Source organism: Montipora foliosa, chromosome 2, assembly GCF_036669935.1.
Source record: "Montipora foliosa isolate CH-2021 chromosome 2, ASM3666993v2, whole genome shotgun sequence".
Taxonomy (NCBI): domain Eukaryota; kingdom Metazoa; phylum Cnidaria; class Anthozoa; order Scleractinia; family Acroporidae; genus Montipora; species Montipora foliosa.
The window spans coordinates 2,491,737-2,510,685 of record NC_090870.1 but is presented as its reverse complement, the minus strand read 5'-3'; the positions used below and the strand labels follow the sequence as shown (position 1 = coordinate 2,510,685).

General features: G+C 37.4%; 1 protein-coding gene across 1 annotated transcript in view; it reads left to right on the top strand.

Annotated features, from left to right (window-relative positions):
* LOC137992038 (transducin-like enhancer protein 1) overlaps positions 1–17,020 on the top strand; it is a 20,000-nt gene extending 2,980 nt beyond the window's left edge. The window contains exons 5-21 of the mRNA XM_068837095.1: positions 699–761; positions 1,783–1,857; positions 5,536–5,713; positions 5,859–5,866; positions 7,022–7,229; positions 7,374–7,420; positions 7,510–7,563; positions 8,368–8,502; positions 8,735–8,828; positions 9,116–9,191; positions 12,057–12,141; positions 12,416–12,685; positions 12,803–12,871; positions 13,563–13,878; positions 14,632–14,755; positions 15,493–15,673; positions 15,930–17,020. Of these exons, the coding sequence (XP_068693196.1) occupies positions 699–761; positions 1,783–1,857; positions 5,536–5,713; positions 5,859–5,866; positions 7,022–7,229; positions 7,374–7,420; positions 7,510–7,563; positions 8,368–8,502; positions 8,735–8,828; positions 9,116–9,191; positions 12,057–12,141; positions 12,416–12,685; positions 12,803–12,871; positions 13,563–13,878; positions 14,632–14,755; positions 15,493–15,673; positions 15,930–16,037 (2,091 nt within the window). The 3' untranslated portion in view covers positions 16,038–17,020. The remainder of the gene's footprint in view (positions 1–698; positions 762–1,782; positions 1,858–5,535; positions 5,714–5,858; positions 5,867–7,021; positions 7,230–7,373; positions 7,421–7,509; positions 7,564–8,367; positions 8,503–8,734; positions 8,829–9,115; positions 9,192–12,056; positions 12,142–12,415; positions 12,686–12,802; positions 12,872–13,562; positions 13,879–14,631; positions 14,756–15,492; positions 15,674–15,929) is intronic.
* Positions 17,021–18,949: the final 1,929 nt, after the last annotated feature.

The following is an 18,949-nucleotide window of genomic DNA, read 5'->3' as shown; positions in this document are numbered from 1 at the left end:
GGTTATGCACAAGTGGTAAGTGGTTAACAACAGACCATGTGGAAGAAAAAGTGACCAGAAATGATGTCCTCCTTAACTTGCAGATTGTTTGAAAAACATCACCACCAATATCCTCTGATAGAATAGTCCCTTACTGTTTGTTGTTACTCATTGTTGAGGTGACCTTAAAGGGGCTGGGGACTGTGTCACGCAAAATGATGCAGTTTCATGACACCCAAAATGCCCAAAAAGTTGAATGAAACATTGCAATAACCACTTAAACTGAACAACATAACAGAAATACAGCAAAAGGAAAGAGAAGCATGGATCGACACAAATTGACGAGATTGAAATAGATTGCATTTGGTTAATCTTGAAAAAAGTCAGTGTGATATTTTTCAAGTTTATGGCAAATGGCCTGGCTCAGAATTATCTTGTTTGTGATGTAATGATACTTTTAATAGGAAAGGAATTCCGCGTTGCCATTTTGGAGTCTTAAACTCGTGAATAACTAAAGATTTCTCATAAAGACCCTGAAATAACGTGACATAGCCCCTTTACCTATGGCTTCGTTTACACACTAAGAAAAGTAGCACACTTCAAACCCTACGTGTGTGCTAAAGTATGAAGTAAATAATACTTATTAGTGTTCTGGCTTCTCATTAAGTCATACCATACTCCAGTCTAGTTTAGTTTAGTGTTAACTTCTTCTTTTGCAGACTGAAATTGCAAAAAGACTAAATGCAATCTGCGCACAGATCATTCCTTTTCTTTCCCAAGATGTGAGTAACAAGTAACTTATTTTGAACCTATTCCGAGAAACTTTGACTGTATAAGATTGTTTCTTCCTCTACCCTTCTCCTTTGCTTGCAAAGGGACTGTCAGATGCACTTCAATAATGAGAGATTACTACTAGTTTATATGATTAAAAAGCTGACAAAAGATTAAGTGTTTGTTTTTACATAACTAGCTTTTGCATGACTAGAGAAGACTTTCAGTTGTCATTTTGATGTGAAGAGTGCTATCAAGGAAAAAACAGGAATTATGCAAAGTTGTGGGCATTTATAGCTGAAGTCTCGACATTATTAGGGCATTTTCAATCAAGAGATCTGCTTTGATATTTTGTTAACCACAAAAAGAATTTGTTTGCCTAAAAATAATGTTAAGTTCCCAAACATGTTCGCCATTTCATTGTTGCCATGTGAAAATGCTCTATTGTTGTGGCATTCAGTTATGATTGTTTGTTGATGGATGTCTAAACTAAGATTTACATGTACCATCATGGACATTGAGACACGTTCTGACCACTGATTGAATTTGTTCCTGGTAGTCCCTGGTTCAGCTTCTCAGCGGCATTAATTTTGTAAATAGCCAACTAGCTTGCCTCCGGCCAGTTGGGATTCTTAGCAGTTGATGTTGTTGAATGTTCTGTTCTGTTGTGATTGGCCCTGAAAAGCCCCTATGGGTAGTGGTCAATTAAGTAGGTATTGTAACATTTTATTTTGTTTGTCAAGACATGTTTTTCGTGGCTAAATGCATGTCAAGTTTTACAGTGAATGCAGAATTGTGTGTAACTTTTTAGTCTGTTCACTGCAAAGTTGATGTTTGCATTTAGTATTGTCTCTGTAACTTTGAAAGAAGATAGTTGACCTGGACTGATTAAATCAGTCTGAAAGTTTACTGTTGAGGTTCAGCCTTTATTCTTTTGTTTTTAAACAACTTATCCTTTCTTGGTATTCCAGTATCTTGTTCTTTCAGTTACTATCATGTTAAATAATGTTCTTTCTTTTTTTCCACTGAAAGCATCAACAGCAAGTAGCAGCAGCTGTAGAGAGAGCTAAGCAAGTCACCATGACTGAATTAAATGCTATAATTGGGGTAAGAGTTTGACATGAATTTTTGTTGATTTCTTACGTAAAATATTATTGTCCTTTGGAGGTGTAAAATGATAATTTCTAATACTGTCAAGAGTTGCAACTCTATCTAAGTGTACCTTAAAAGATGTTGAAAAAGCTTTTCTCTCTTTACTGGTGTCTCACATTGTTACAGTTAGGAAGCAGAATTGTTGAACATCATTAGCTGAAGTGACACCTTTAAAAAAACAGGCTGTCGGTCATCTCGTCACCAATAATATACCATCCCAACAAACATGTGACATGTAGTTTATAGAAAATGGGAATAAAGTTTGGAATCACCCTGCAGTTTGCACCTTATTTCATTGCACTGGACCCAGTCACCTGAAAAAGTTGAGTTTCAATGCCCTAAGTTAAGGCCCTCTGCAGCTTCATAATCAGAGCTCCTTGGTGGCTTGCCAAGTTAAGAAATAGATACTTCTTCCTAGAACACTCTGTAAGCTTCTCAAATGCTCTGTATCATAATGTTGAAATGGAGTATTTCAAGTGGTTGTGTTGCCGAAAGCGATATTTGGTTTCTCTTTAACCCTTTCTCGCCTAAAAGATTCTACTATGTCTAATGCCAGACGATTTTACCTGTCACTGGAATCTGACCCTCTGATTCAGGGGTAAAAGAGTTCACTTGTCTGTGGAGCAAATCATTGTGGCATCAGATGAAATCACGCTCTAGTTTTCTTTTGATACTGCAAATGTTCTTTGAGTGACTACGGGTTGGCTCAGTTTGTTGAGAATCAGGTTACTGTGTGGGAGGAGGGGATTTTGCACTAGGTTTGAACCCGTACCAAACCAACAACCAGGGTTTGTTAAAATAACTGAGCAGAAAGCGCTTCCCTTGTAATGATACCTGCAAATGGTAAAACTCACAAGTCTTCTTAGATAAGTCCTGACGATAAACAACCATAGGTCCTGTCTCACAATACTTGAGTTGTCCCTAAGCTCTGTAGAACATTAAAGAACCCACACACTGTTTGTGAAGAGCAGGGGCACTGAGTTCATGGTGTTTTGGTCTATCTCTGCCAGCATATTTAGCTTGAAGGACTTCTGAGTGAATAAGACCACCAAGAAAAAAAAGCCAGAAGTCAGGCTATTTGCCAGGCACTAGAATGAACTTAGAAACTTCCAGAAAGACAACCTTTCAGCGTAGTATCCCCTATGAATGGTATATTTTACTTCTTAAATAATTATGAAATTTAAACATTCCTTCACAGAATTGTTATTTTCCCCTTTCCTCAGTATCACCTTAATAACTTGAAGGTTCTGTTTTTAAGTTTTTCAAATTTTACGTTAGAACTTTATTTCAACACGATAAGAAAAATCAGCATTTCTGGTGGGGTTGTGCATACAACCAAGAAATGCTAGGGAAAAAAAAACAACAACAACAACAAATGTACAATTTAAATTATATTTCAAGCAAAAAATTAAAATTAAAAAAGAAATAATTAAAAATAATTAAAAAACCCATAAAACATTAAAAAAGGCTGGGATACATGTGTTAAGTTATATAATAATGTATCAAGTATCAAATAAGAAGTGAAAACATCTGTCATTTTAATTTATGGTTGATCCATGTTAATTTTTTGATATCTTGTTGAGAATGCTGACTGTAGCATTCCCGAGCTTCAAGATATCACAATTTTCTGGCAGAGAATTTCCCCAGAACCCCTACAAGTTAGCATCTTCGGTGCTTGCTTGTTAGCCCCCCCCCCCCCCCCCCCCCCTTCCTTAATACAAAATATGCTCCACTGTTCCTGTTATGGCACATACTTAAAATTGGGATACCATTCAATCACACTTTCCCCGATCTATTTCTGTCCAAATTATTATTATTATTATTATTATTATTAAGGTTGAAACAGATTGGGGAAAATGAGATTGAATGGTGTCCCAGTTTTAAGTGTGACCAAGGGAGAGGTCCTTTAAATTTGATTTTATGCATTAAGTTAATCTTAATCTACTTCATTGTTACTTGCTGCAATCATCTTGTTTTCTTTACCCATGGGTGGTTATAAGTCCTTTAATAGACACTTAAGGTGTTAAGCTTCAACTTGTGTGCCTCACTTGTAATTTAAATAAGTGTGACACAGTTGTTAATGTTTTTTTTTTTACACAAGCTGCTCTTTTTAGGCAACACATGTATGGAATTAAGGGCATCTAGTTTCTTACTCGAGTAGGTCATGGATAACCCAAGCGTGGTTACCATGTCACCCTAATATAAGGTTAATTGAAATGTCATGATTTGTTGGCGAGATCTCTACCACGTAACAACTTGTATTGTACGAGATAATTTTATAAATATTGCTGTTGTTGTCCTCCTTTTTGCATTTAATTCTCAAGGTGGTTGTTGTGAAAGAGAAGGGTCTTCGTTTTAATACAATGTTCATAGGTTTTTTTCACTCTATAATCTATACAAACCTTCAATGTCAATGTTATTGAGACATTTTTGTGACGTCAGCCAGTACTCTAATTGCATTACAAGGTTTCAGCTGGAGCTCATTACAGTGGAATGTTAGATATTTTTGTCAGTTAGAGTAACTGAGTTGTGAAAATCAAGCCAGTTATCAAAAATTGGCACATGCTTGGTGTGATCTTCTATGTACGTTCACTGTTAAGATAACCACATTTTCCCAATAAACACAAAGCACATACACTCACCTTCTGCAAAACGTTCTGACAAACAGAGTGCTTTTTTTTGTAGGTTGTAATTGTATCTTTATTGACAACTCATGGCCTACTTGATGTTGTTTTTAATATTCTCACCAACGGTTATCACCTAGTTTGTGTTAGCTTGCCACACAAACTATCCTATTGTAGGTTTCTTCTTGCCATGAAAAAAAAAAACAAACAAGCGAGACTTCATAAACTTGATGTTAAGAATTTTAGATTGTTTTGAGTTAAGCAATCTTTTTGACAAGATTCAAAAGCTTATCTTCCAGGCCCTTACTTTCTGTTATCAGATGTGTCCAGAAATGCACCAAATTAGATGCACATGGATTTCAATAAGCGAAATGTCCCCTGACTTTTTTCCCCTACTTCAAGATCGCTTGTGCCTGGCAATTATTATTGTCACAAGGTGTCCCCCAAATCCAGCTCAAGAAAGGATTAACTGCTGCATTTACCCTGACCTAAAAATAATGCGAATCTTTACCCAAACCTAATTGGCAGAAGTAGATAGCAAATGCTCAGACTTAAAAGGACACTTCGTGTTAGATGTCAAAATTGGGTGTGCAGCTAATTAAAACTATGAATTTCTGGGCATAAGTGTATGTTATGAGTATCGCCATTGCTTTACATGAAAGCTCCACTGCTAAGATCACATTTTAGTGAAAAATAATGTGGTTGTTCTTTCAAATTTAACAGGATCAATAGAGATTTGGACTGTTATGTTAAACCTAACAGAGCTGCATAGCAGCTTCCAATATCCATAGTATTCAAAGAAATTATAGCTTGTTAATTAACCCATTGGCTCCTGGGGTTCCCCATTGACAAGTAAAATCGTCTGGCATTAGAAAAAGTAAAATACTAAGTATGGCCGGTTTAGGGGTGAGTGGGAACTAAGATCTGCCTGAAATTGTTTGTGAGATTTGTTTGACACCGTGTACCTACACTGTATAGATCTGAGAAAGTGATTTTGCTTTATTAACAGCAACAGCAACTTCATCAAGGTCTCCAAGGTCTACACGCGCATCCTCCAACGATACCACTTCCACACCCTGGAGCCACACCCCCTCAACTACCCCCAGGGGCATCTTCAGGATTGCTCGCTTTGGGCAATCTATCTGTTCAACCTCCACATTTACCCATGATGAAATCAGAAGACAAAGGTTTAAATCTTTCTTTATATATGAAATGAAAAAAGCTAAATAATTTGGTGTATACCAGTGTTACATTATTAATGTGAAAACACCAGTTTGTTGTTAACTGATAATTTTATTGCCTTTTTCTTTTTCATGTTGCTGTCTTCATTAGATGGTATGGTAAGTCCCTAATTATTTCTTTCCCATAAATTTGTGCAACAAGTTTTCCTGTTTGACAACGCTGGATCCCAGATAGGTGAACACAAAAGTTATAACTTTTTTTTTCTTTCAAACCATACTCTCTTTTATAAGAAGGTCTAATTTGGGGCTTGAAAACGTTCTAAACATGTTCTTAATTAAAGTTGTGTGGTATACTAACTTTGCCTACAAACTGAGTTGTTCGCTAGTGTATTGTGCAATAAGACAACCACATTAAATTTGTAAATATTAAAAAAATCCTTAAGTATATAAGTTAATTGTCTTGTTAGACTAGAGTTTTATATTTATTTAATTGACTTCATTGATACTACTCACAAAAATGACAAATGAGCAAAATCAGTCTTGCCTTGGGTATGTTCTTATTGTTGTTTTTAAATTTTGGTTAATCGCTGCCTCAACATACGTATAAAAAAGGTTCTTAGGAAGAAAGAGTGTTCACAACAATTTTTTGAACTGAGCTTCGTGACTAGACTGTATACAACTTTTTTCTTCAGTAAACTGAAGGTGGAATAATTGAGGCTCCATAACCTTTAGTACCTTGTATTAAGAATGTGAGGTTTTGCATGATAATTAAAATAAATTATCAGTTGGAAGACGCACCATTAAGGCGAGGTGAATATCATTGAATAAAAACCAAGAAAAAGGCGAGGTTTTTATTCACCGATGTTCACCAAGCCTGAGGTGAATAATGTTTACTGTGGCCACCCAACAAACTTTCACATTTGACAACCTACGTGTAAATACGTCAACTCAACAACCCATGCAACAGTGTTCAAATTACAACCGTACGAACTTTGCAAGGAGGCGTAACTGTCAATGAAATTTGCACACCCTTATTGGCGGATAATTTGTTGTAAACTTTGTTAGGTGGCCATGGTAAGGCTCATCGCACTGTAATTTCTTCATCTGTCACCTGGACAAAACGACTTACCACTTAGTTGATAATCGTGTAATAATCACCTCATCGGCAACCAATCAGCACAGAATTTTTAATAATCACTTATGTGATTATACTGATGTATAACATGGCTCACTTAATAATCTGTTATTGGTCTATTATATTGTATCCAAGAGATAATCATTATCTTTAAAAGGATATTACTTGTTTTAATTCAGAACTCACTGTCGCCACTTGGGCCAATGAGAGAAAAATACAGAGCCTCTGACCTGTCGTCTCATGGGAGTGATGATGGACATGTGGATAGAGAGAGGGAAAGGGATCGCGACATTGACAGGGAGCGGGCCAGAGACAGGGAACGCGATCGAGAGAAAGACCGAGACAGAGAAAGGGAAAGAGATCGCGACAGAGAAAGGCATGTCAATGGTGAGTTTGAAGCTGATGATTACAAGTACTATTTTGATAGCATGGCTTTTATTGTTCACCAGCGAACAAATGTCAAATGAAACATGATGGCTTTGAATTTTTTCTGAAATTGTTAAACAGGAACAAAAATATTAATTTTTATAGGAACAAAGAGCAACAGCAAACGAAAGAGAGATGACAAAGATTCGGGGGTGAGTTAGACCTTTCTAGATTAGCAAATTATCTTTATCTGCATGATAAAAAAAAAATGCTAAATTTCTGTCACAATTTTCTCATGCAGGAAAGTGATGGTGAAAAAAGTGATGGTGACCTGGTAGTAGATGTTTCAAATGAGGTGGGTCTTTAAAAGTTGGCACAGTCACATTATGTATAAAGCTTTCAACCATTGCGCATTAAGCACATGACTGGTGTTGTCAAGAGGCTAATGTCAGGCAGACACTTGTCACAACTTAAAATAAATTACTGTTAAATTCAAAGACTTGATTTTGAAAAAGTTTGGGAGGAAAAAAAAGTAGATTAGTTGTGGCTACCTGAAGACCACATAAATGCTATTAGCGGAAATGAACTGGCACACCAATTCAAGCTGAAAAAAATCAATCATACCTAAGAAAACATGATTAAGAATCCTGTGGATTGTATCCAGCTTTCTCTCTTTAGGGTTTGATATGTATTTCTTCTATTGCATCTATTTATAAATTTATTTGGCATTACCTTAATTCCTTGATATATTTGTGCATTGATAATTTATAAAACTGTGGTAGTGTGGAATCCACGACCAGCAAAGAAGAGTCTGGCCAGTGGCCACAGTGGGATATGAACCTGGCACAACCACAGCAAATCCATTTCCCCAACCACTGGCCCATGGGACAATAAAATTTTTCAGTCAGTGGGTCACGGGTCTTTTGATAATATTAATAGAAGACATAGAATACCATGGAGGAACTATACCCATTCAGCCCTTGTATTCACTGTTTCAAAAACTCACAGTTTTTTCTCTTTTTTACATAAAATGTATTATTTTTCTTTTTCTCTTAAAATATTATGAAGAGCTGCATGGTGTTGACCCTTAAAGCTTGTTGGGTTGTCATCATTTGTTTGCCATTTTAGGTAAAACATTTTTATTTTGTTTTCCTGGTAGGATGCAAATTCACCTCCTAGAATTGAGAATGGTCCAGACTCTCCCCCTTTGAATGAGAAGAAAACTCGAAAAGACTCTGGGTCACCTCCAAACTCATTGTCTTCATCATCAACACCTTCATCAAAACATCCCAAAGTATGTGGTTAGTTTTTAGTCATTCAAGGTGCAAGTTATCCGTCCAGTTGGTAGGATTTCTATTTCCTTGTGTGCCTGCACACCCTGTCAGTGTGCAAAATGTTTGCTTGAAGTGTAAATCCAGCTTCTGCAACAACAGTATGCTTGATTAATTAGTGCAAATTTGACACAGGCTGTATTTGTGTGCAGGCTAGGTGAAATAAAAGGAATTTTTTTGTTGAATACCTTGTAGTCGGAAAGCAAGCCTGCCCTGGCATCATCAGAAAGTTCCTCGTCAGGAAGGAAAAGTCCATCAAGATCTTCACCAACGGTTAAAACACCAGTGGGTGAGTCACGAGTCACAGTGTATTTTTATTACATCTAATTACTATCCTTTTCTTTTTTCTTTGTAATCTGTCCTAATTTGTCTCCTAATTTCCTGTATATCAAAATTTTTGTGTGAATTAAAATAAAATAGATTGATTGATTGATTTTGTAGTTTAGCATAGCTATTAAAAGTTTTCCAATATCCAATATTTGCAGCAGTTAGTTATGCATTTAATGAAATACCGGTTTTGAAAATTGCTGTAAATTGAAGTCTTTTATTCACATTTCTTTTTAATGACCATCACAGCAGCACCCCCTGTTAGACCAGCCATGCCAGTGCCAGGAGGACCATATCCCTTCGTCAATCCACACAATATTGGCAGGTAATAATACAACCACATAAATTTGGTTGTGTCAATAAACTAAGTTGATAAAAGTGAATAGACCGCCATATGAAGATTAGACAACTGGTCTTAAGCATGATCCTTTTGCCCTGCTTTGTTAGCCTTAACCCATTGACTCCCAGGGGTTCCCCATTGACGAGTAAAATCGTCTGGCGTTAGCCGGTTTAGGCCGGTTTGGATGTCAAAGGGTTAAGGTCTGTATTTCAGCTTGCACATCCAAGCAATTTCTGTGCTTCAAACGACCATTGATTTAGCACCACAATGAAAACTAAACCTATTAACCCGTTGACTTTGTTGATATTGATTACCTGGTATGACGTATGTTAATTAGTGTGATATGTGAAAACTAAAAATAAAGAGATTGAGTTTTGGAATTAAGTTCAATGGAAGAAGAAACAGTGAATTTCCAGATGATGCAAAAATAATTAGAAAAAGTGACTGAAAACACGTCCTGAGACTCAACTTAAAATGTAGAGGTAGGGTTTTTGAAGCAGTGCGCATTAAGCTGTCAAGGAAGTTGTTTATCTCTAACTAACAAAATGCCTCAAAATATGCCTTGTGCAGTTTACAGTTAAGTCTAATCACTCAATGGATAGAAATTGTTTGAAATTTGTGCCAATGGCCTTGTTTTCTTGCAGGTATAAGCGCAAAAATTATACACCAAACTTCGCTGCTGAAACAAATTTTCACCAGTACAAGTTTTCTTCTTTTCGAAATACACAAAACCGCAAAATTAATTGAGTTATTTGGTAACTATCATGTTTCGTGAAACAAAAAAACAGTCAGATTGTGTAGAAAAGTGCTCTGAGCACTTCAAATAGTTTCACTGAAAGACAACTTGCAACAACACAAGAAAAACAGCAGAGAAAATCGCTGGAGGTATTCACGCATTTTCAGAATATAAACGCACAATTGATTTGACATAATTTGTTGAAGATACTGTTCTTCTGAGGTATGTTGAAGGCAAAAATTCCTTCAACTTTTCAGTTTATTTCAGGACAAAAAAGAATTGTTATTCACAGTAAAAAATTCATTGGTTGACCAATATAAAGCTAAATTTGGGAGCTTATCAATGCCCATGATAACGTTAATAGCGATGAAGGCCTTTAATTCCACACAGCTTACTTCATGAAAATGGGCAATGCGCTTGGGGGTATTCAAGAGCTTTTGACAGGTACTGTAAATGTCCATGTATAAGCCGCAACCCCCAATTTGGAAGCTCAAATTTCGAAAAAAAAAAAATGGAGACAACAAACTTTGAAGTTCCAATGAAGTTCTGTTAGTAAACAAACAAGGACAAGCAACTACGGTTTCAAAACACTGACACGGTGGTTGTTATGAGCTTTCATATCAATCAAGTCTTTCCATAGCGACATTTCACTTGTCATACCTTTGTGTTGTGAGTTTACTGTAACAAAAAGTCAAGATGCTCTCTCCATGCGATATTTTCTTCAAGCAGCTCCATGAAGTTGAATATTCGAAGGCGATTGAAATGATACGCACGAGTGCTTAGTAGCTTTGAAATATGGAGAGGAGTCTGGGCATTACAAGGAAACGGTCGGCCATTTACCTCGCGAGAACTCGTGAATGTCTTGGTATTTTCTCGCACGTGGCGAAAAATATGTGTCAAAGTGACCATAGCAAACAGTTTTGTGGAGGAATGGAGATTGCTTGTAGGATGGTATTCAGTTGTTTGAGTTAATTGTGAATGCTTCAAGATAGAAACGGCTCCTTTAGGACCCACCGCTCATGAAAAAGGCAATGATCAACAACAACATGCTTTCAGTTTGTTATTATGTTTATTCACTGACATCTTGAGAAGGAGTTTTTTTTTATGAATATTAATTTAACCTTAAAAAACTCCAACCTCAGGTGTTTCCGTAGATAAGCCGCACCCTCGATTTTTGATTTGACTTTTGAGAAAATACATGGACGTTTACGGTATACCCACATTTCAGTTACCCTTAATTCCCATAGATCATCGCCTATGAAAAATAAGAAAAATATCTGATTCATTGGGATTATCTAAAACAAAGTAAAGGCTAGTGGCTTCCACAAAATCTGGTACTTGAATATTATTGAGTGGGTCATTTCCAGCAAGCTTCTTCTTCAGCATCGGTGTCATGGTTCTTGCCTTTGTTGCCACAGTTTTCTTCACCACTTTTAAAGCCACCTATATCAAACTTGCTATCACTAGTCTCCCCTCTTCTTACAGGAAAACCATAAAAGCTCTCTTTATCCTCCGAATCCTTAAAAAAAGGCAGGGGTATCCCCATTGTTTGATGCGTTACCTGACGTATTAGGTGTTGTTTTTGTGTAATTTGATCGCCGGATCAAAAGGATAAAAAGCCAGACCTCGTGGAGTCTCTTATCAGCTGTCAAAGTCTGCTCACGGGACAACAAACGATTGGTCAATTATCCTACTAAATCTCCATAACAACAAAACATACAGATTTACTAATGGGGAGGGAGTAGAAGCGTAAAAGCAAGATGCCATATTTACGGCTGTTTATGGCTGGTTTGGGTAATTCATGGGTTGTCTCGTGGGGCTGGTTATGGCCGGATTAGATGTCAATGGGTTAACTCAATGACACCTCAAATGCCCTAGGACACCCCCAGTTGATGAGTAAAATCATCTGATGTTAAATAGAGTAAAATAATTATGTTAAGTCTCACTCCCAGGGGTCAATGGGTTGAGGTCTGAGGTTAAACCTTTTAAGGTTTGAGGGAGCCCTCATTGACAAGTAAAATGGTCTGACGGTAGACAAAATAAAATCTATGAGTGGTCACTGGGTGTAAAAGGGTTAACATGATAACTGATCATTAAGTATTATTACTTTCCAGTGAGTTATCAAGTCCAACCTCTTTTTCACCATCAGTTATGGCTGTCAGCATGTCTGCTGGTGGTATTGGTTATGGAAGATCAGTGGTAAGTCTGGTTTTGTTGATAATGGTTAATTTATTCTTGCAAAACGAACTCAAATGGTTGTAACAGGTATCAAACCTTCAGGGACTCCTATAAATTGTACTTAAGAAAAATCATGGGAAAAAGGGTATTAAACTGTGACATTGCTGGGACTAAAATGTTGAAAAAGTTTCAAAAGGAAAAATGTTGAATAATTGAATGATGTGGTGAAGGTTTTCTCTTAACCTTGTTGTTAGCATAAACAAATAGTTAATTTTGATTTTTGTGGCATTTTAAGGTTGGATATGAACATGGCAGTCCAGCAACAAGAGTGGGCATGTCACCATTAGGTCCCAGTCTTCCTGCAGGTCCCCCTGGTGGCAAACCTGCATATTCTTTCTATGTCAGTGGTGATGGTCAAATGCAACCGGTGCCATTTCCACCAGATGCTCTTCTTGGTTCACACATTCCACGGCATGCAAGACAAATCAATCAACTCAATCATGGAGAAGTTGTCTGTGCAGTGACAATAAGCCATCCCACAAGACATGTCTATACTGGGGGAAAGGTAATCATGATATTCTTAATGTGGATCCATGAAATTATGAGTAATTTCACACAGAGGTGAAATGAAGGTTATTGATTTTACCCAAGCTAATCAATAGTGTGCACTGTTTGTATACAGGGTTGTGTCAAGGTGTGGGATATTGGCCAAAGCAGTGGAAAAAACCCAATATCGACACTGGAATGTTTGGTAAGTCTACACAATTCTTGTAAGAAAATTTGAGATTTAGGAACCTGGACCCATTTTTCAAAACTCAGTTATGCATAGAATCTTCAAACTTTTATTTCAATTAGTTTTTCTTCCCTTGAAATAAGATTCCATCCTTTAGACAGGACCTTTTACCTTAGGGTTTTTTTTCCTAGTAAGTATTATTGTTGTTGGTTTTTTAACAAGTCCCTGAGGAAATTTTAGAAAAATTAATTAGTCCATTCTTGGCATATGATTACCCTTTCCCATATCGACTGAAATGCAAATGAAGAACGTCATTGTTATCTCTGTGTTAAACTGTTGACAGACAGGTTCCTCCTGGTGTTATCGTTGGGGAGGCTTCATATTAAATTTTGTTAGGACATAAGTCACCCATAGCCATTTTTCAAAAAAATCCTGCATGTTTTGCAGATAGAATTGTAGCTTGAAATTAAGCAGAATATAAAGGGTGGGTTTGATGGTTTGCGTGTCTTTGAGCGGTACTATACATCCTAACTCATTAAAAAGCACCAGGCATGAAGGGAAGTATACCAGTTTTTCGACAACTGACTGTGAGATGGTTTATGTGTATTGTGCTTGTGGATGAGACCTTTTCAAACTGCTCGTCTACAGTTTATTCGCAAGTACCTTCTCCATTTGAAATAGCGTGCTTGATATTTTTTTTATTTTGCAGAGAGATAATTACATTCGATCTTGCCGTCTCCTACCAGATGGAAGAACACTTATAGTTGGTGGTGAAGCTAGCACTCTTACAATATGGGATCTTGCATCATCACAGCCAAGAATAAAGAATGAACTTACTTCAAATGCACCAGCTTGTTATGCGCTGGCAATTAGCCCAGACTCAAAAGTATGCTTTAGTTGTTGCAGTGATGGAAATATTGCAGTATGGGACTTGCATAATCAAACATTAGTAAGACAATTCCAAGGTCATACAGATGGTGCAAGTTGTATTGACATTTCACCAGATGGTACTAAATTATGGACAGGTAGGGATGAGAATTTTATACATAAGCAATTTTGGTAGCATTTTGGAATATGGGTTAATAATAAACAAAAGGAAGCCTTGCCTGTGATCTTTTCTGGTGTAAAGCACTTGGGAAGCAGATAGAGCACAAAAGAAGTGCAGGGGAAAAAACGAGACTTAATGGAGTGTTTTCCTTATTTCCTAAGTGCTTTACAACAGAGCAGGTCACAGGTGAGGCTTCTTTATTTGTTTTGTAAAAACAAAACTCTTTGAAAAACTTTATTTTTCAAATTTTACAAGTGGCATCAGCCGTGGTTCTGTACTTTTATAAAGCATGCCATTTTATTCAATCAGAGTGCATGTTATATCAAAACTTTATTATAAAAATAAAACGTTTTTTCTACAAAACAGAACTTATTTTGAAATTGTCATCGGTAAGCTATGAAGAATATGATGAAGTTGCTTCTGCTAGATGTTTGGCGGTACTTATAGGGCTATAGAGGTTTTGCATGGCAGCCATGTTGCATGGCAGGAACAGTGGATGAAGAAGATTTCTGAAGACTCCACTTTAGATTTCTTTTGATCTTTTTCAAAAAACCTTTTTTCCAAAATTTGAGAGGCTAAATTCAGGTTGCTGCTTATCTGCAGGTGTTTACGGTACTTGGAGCATTAGTATGATTAAAGCTTGAATGTAAGTCATAACTAGCAGTAGCTTGGAAACAATTGAAAATGGTTTGAATGTCAATACCAGTACCTCCATTTTACATTGGTTTAGGTGGTCTAGACAACACAGTTAGATCTTGGGATCTTAGAGAAGGAAGGCAACTTCAGCAGCATGATTTCACATCACAAATCTTCTCCCTAGGATATTGTCCATCAGGGGACTGGTTGGCTGTTGGGTATGTTCAAAGGATTTTGTGATGCAGATTACTGCAAACCAGTGATGATTTACTGTGTGGCTAGAAGACAAAATTAAGTGTGGGACATGAAAGCAAACAAATCAACTACAAAAACTAATTTTTACCACTGATGTTTGATAATTACATTTCATAGGCTAATTTTTACCACTGATGTTTGATAATTACATGTCATGGGCTAATTTTGACTGGCTGTTGAGATAAAGTGGTCAGCAGTTTCACAGTGCAGGCACATGCTCACACAGTTCCTCAGTCACATGGCAATAGTCAGTGGAGAGCACATCTGCCATCTTTGTGCCATTGTGTTCAGTTTTTCTTACCTCCCCCTACCCTAGTGCCACTGCCTGTCATTGCAATGGGTGCGTAGTTGTCTGGCATGGAGGCTCATTTCTGGGTTGCAAGGATATGTTACGTGGTCAAGTACTGGCTGCCTGGCCAGAGGAAGCCCCCAGACACATCCCTGATTTGTGTTGATTGTTAATTTCAGTTTACAGTGTCCCCAATTAGTGCTCCAGTGCTAGAACGACTAGACACTTATATTAATAAAGCTCCTTTCCCTTTATCCATCATCCATCTAGTGATGCTGTTGTTAAACTGTAAATTAAATCATGCATGCTTTTGGATGCTCAAGAAGTGAATTTAAGATCAATAATAATATTATTATTGATCTTATTGTTTCTTTCCATTAGGGTTTTAACATTTTCTTGTTTTTTCTTTAGAATGGAAAACAGCAATGTGGAAGTTTTACATCAAACTAAGACAGACAAGTACCAACTTCACTTACATGAAAGTTGCGTGTTGTCACTCAAGTTTGCATACTCTGGCAAATGGTTTATTACGACGGGTAAAGATAACTTGCTGAATGCATGGAGAACACCTTATGGTGCTAGCATTTTCCAGGTGAGCTTTTGAATAATGTGCAATTATGAATCTTACAGTTACTACCGGTAACAATGTTTAGGATAGTCTTTGTGCCTTCATCAGCTACTGAAAGAGTTTCCTGCAGTTCACTGTTTCACGTCATTTGTAGGTAAAACCACAACTTCCTTCAAGAAGAGTGCGACACAGTGTTGCCCATGTTGTTTTCTCATCTGCGGGCAACAGTCAATTACTTAATTATTTTTCTGATTAAGTTTTTTCTTTTGTTTTCATTTAGTCTAAAGAATCATCTTCAGTCCTGAGCTGTGATATTTCAACAGACGACAAATATATTGTAACAGGTTCGGGTGACAAGAAAGCTACCCTCTACGAGGTGATGTTCTAATGTTTGAAATGCTGTGATGTGCCAGGGAAGGATGATAACACAGATAGCCCTGTCCTTATCATCAAGAAAAGGAATACTGCGCCCTGCAATTCTGTAACAAGATACCAGAACTGGGACTGTATCATCGATTGTGATGCACTGATCTTTTCATATTTTCTGCTACTGTGCAGTGCAGATTTGTGTTTTTAGATGGATGTTACCCAGAAGTATTTTGTAGAATAGAGAGGGACAAGTCTGACCTTCCTATCATTTGAGCTGGTTGATTTTCCATTCACTTCGCCACGAGAGTACCCTCGATTGCCTGTTTTCCAATGAAGTCACTTCACTTAGTGGTCATCTATCCAGTCATTTGTACCAATAAAACCTTCTCTGAATATTCGTATTTGTTTCAAGGAAATCCACGTAAACTGTAAAGCAGTGAAATTTTGGCAAGAGATTTAGAATTCTCCACATCTTCTGTTGCACTTGCCATACACATACAGGCAACAAACCCCTTCTCTTTGGTTTGACTTTTCTTATTAAATAGGTATGAGGAACGTTGAACTGTAAATATTGCATGAAAGTTGTCATAATCCTCATTTTGTACTTGTGCAACCGCAGATCATCCTGCTTCTCTTGTCTGACACATCTGTAATTTCATGGCTGCCAAGTTTTTGTTTCGCCCCTTTCTTTAACTGGTGGGCTGGAGTGCATGCAAAAGGAAACATGAGTGATAAATTCTTTGGGCAGAAAACCAATACAAGACTGCACCAGAGCATTTTTCTTTTGAAAATTTAAGAAATGTAGCTATTTAGATGATTTTAAGACAAAGTAAATTCTTTTTTAATGTAAAATAAGTTTTAACAATTGTATGAAGTGTATAAAATTATTGTTGTAGAAAATTAATGACAGCATGGATGGTGTGTGCATAGATTTCTTGCCTCTTCTTTTGTTAAAAAGTTGACATTTACAAAAACAATTAAAATTTGAATGGACTTCTAAAATCTGGCTGCTGTTGCATTGTTACCTCTCTACACCTGGTGTGCACTGCTGTTACGTATGCACTGTCTACACAGGATCATCCTCGGAGACACGGGCAGTTAGTGGGGGCGGGAAAAAGTCTAAACGGGCGAGGAAAAAAATCGGGCGAAGAAAAGTCAAGAACGAAAATAGGATTTTCGTTTTTGACTTTTCTTCGCCGGATTTTTTTCCTCGCCCATTTAGACTTTTTCCCGCCCCCACTAACTGCCCCTGGGTCTCCGAGGATGACGCAGGATTAATTGTAGAGTTGATAGCCAAAGGAGACAATGTCAACAACTGTGAGAAGAACAATGTTGATTGTAGTACAGGTTTTTGGTTGCTTTAACCCATAGACTCCTAGGAGTTTAAAGTAAAGGATTTTAGTTTGTCTTACAACAGACGATTTTACTCTTCAATGGGGGGGAGGGGCAGGTGGGTGGTTCGGGAGTCAATGGGTTAAAAGAACATTTTGTTATGCAACACTGAGTTCTTTGATAAAAAAAAAAAAGCACTAAAGGAAAGTAAAATGTAAACTCAATGTCATTACCAACAGCCCATTTATAGGAAGTATGATCACATCCCACTTGTCCTACCACAACTGCATTGGTTACCTACTTATGGTTTTCAAGCATCTGCATAATATGGCACCATCATATCTGTGTGAAGTCATTGTGTTATACAAGCCCAACCAAGAGCTGCATTCTGGTTCTAGAAAGTTCTTGGATGTCCCTTACTCCAGAACAAGAGGAGACAGACCATGCTTTCAGTCTACAAGGCCCAACACTTTGAAACACTCTCCCTCATAAGTTGAGAGCTTAGAAGGACTGAAATTTTTAAGAAAAAACTTAAGACTTTTTTAGGGGTGCAGGGATGGCACAGTGGTGAGAGCACTTGCTTCCCACCAATGTGGCGTGGGTTCGATTCCCAGACTCGGCGTCATGTGGGTTGAATTTCGTTGGTTCTCTACTCTGCAAAGAGAGGTTTTTCTCTGGGAACTCTGGTTTTCCCCTCTCCCCAAAAACCAACATTTGACTTAATTTGCATAAATTGTTGATTTCAGTAAATACAGTGTCCCCAGTGCTAGAGCGACTAGACTCTTAATAAATAAAGTTCCTTTCCTTTTCTTACTGTAATTTTTTTAGCAGAGGAGATCTGTATAAAGTACCATTGAACTATGGATTTTGGCACTATATAAGGGGCGATTACATGAGCCGGGCCAGGGGCCCATTTCTGGAAAGTTCAGAAAACTTTTCAGGCCTGCAAAGCCATTTGTGAAACTGTCAACCACTTCTTTTGGAAAGCCGATCTTTCAACGTGTTTTCAAGGTAACAAAAAGAAAAACTGAAGTTTGATGACTAAAATCCTCTCCGTTCTTGAGATAAAAAGGGAATTGTGACACCCGGAAATGTTTCAGAACTTTCGAGAAATGGGCCCCAGCCCTGTCAGCTGGGATGGTCGAGTTTCAGCCCGGTACGTGATGTCAGCTAGCCTGCCTTGGGCCAAATTTAGAACATGTCGTGTGAAAAAGGTAACAAGCAGAAGTGGAGAGACGTTTGTCTTGCCAAATTGTTATTAAAATTCACCATTCTACAATTTAAAGAAGCCTTAAGGTTTTGCTATTGTATACATCCTTTATTTAAACATAAAAAAACGACTATTCTGTGGGCCATTTTGCTCTAAAGTGGAGTAAAGTAGTTTGAAATCGCTGTTCTGGTGAACGCGATTACACAGAAAATTACGAGCCCAGGATCCCAGCTAACCGGACTTGTGTAATCGCAAACTTGATTTTTGGTGTTTTTCTCAGAAGTGCCGGGATCTCAGCTAAACTAGCTAGCCCTGCTCATGTAATTGGCCCAGCTAAGTTTCATATTATTATAATGTTGTTGTTGTTGTTGTTATTATTATTATTATTA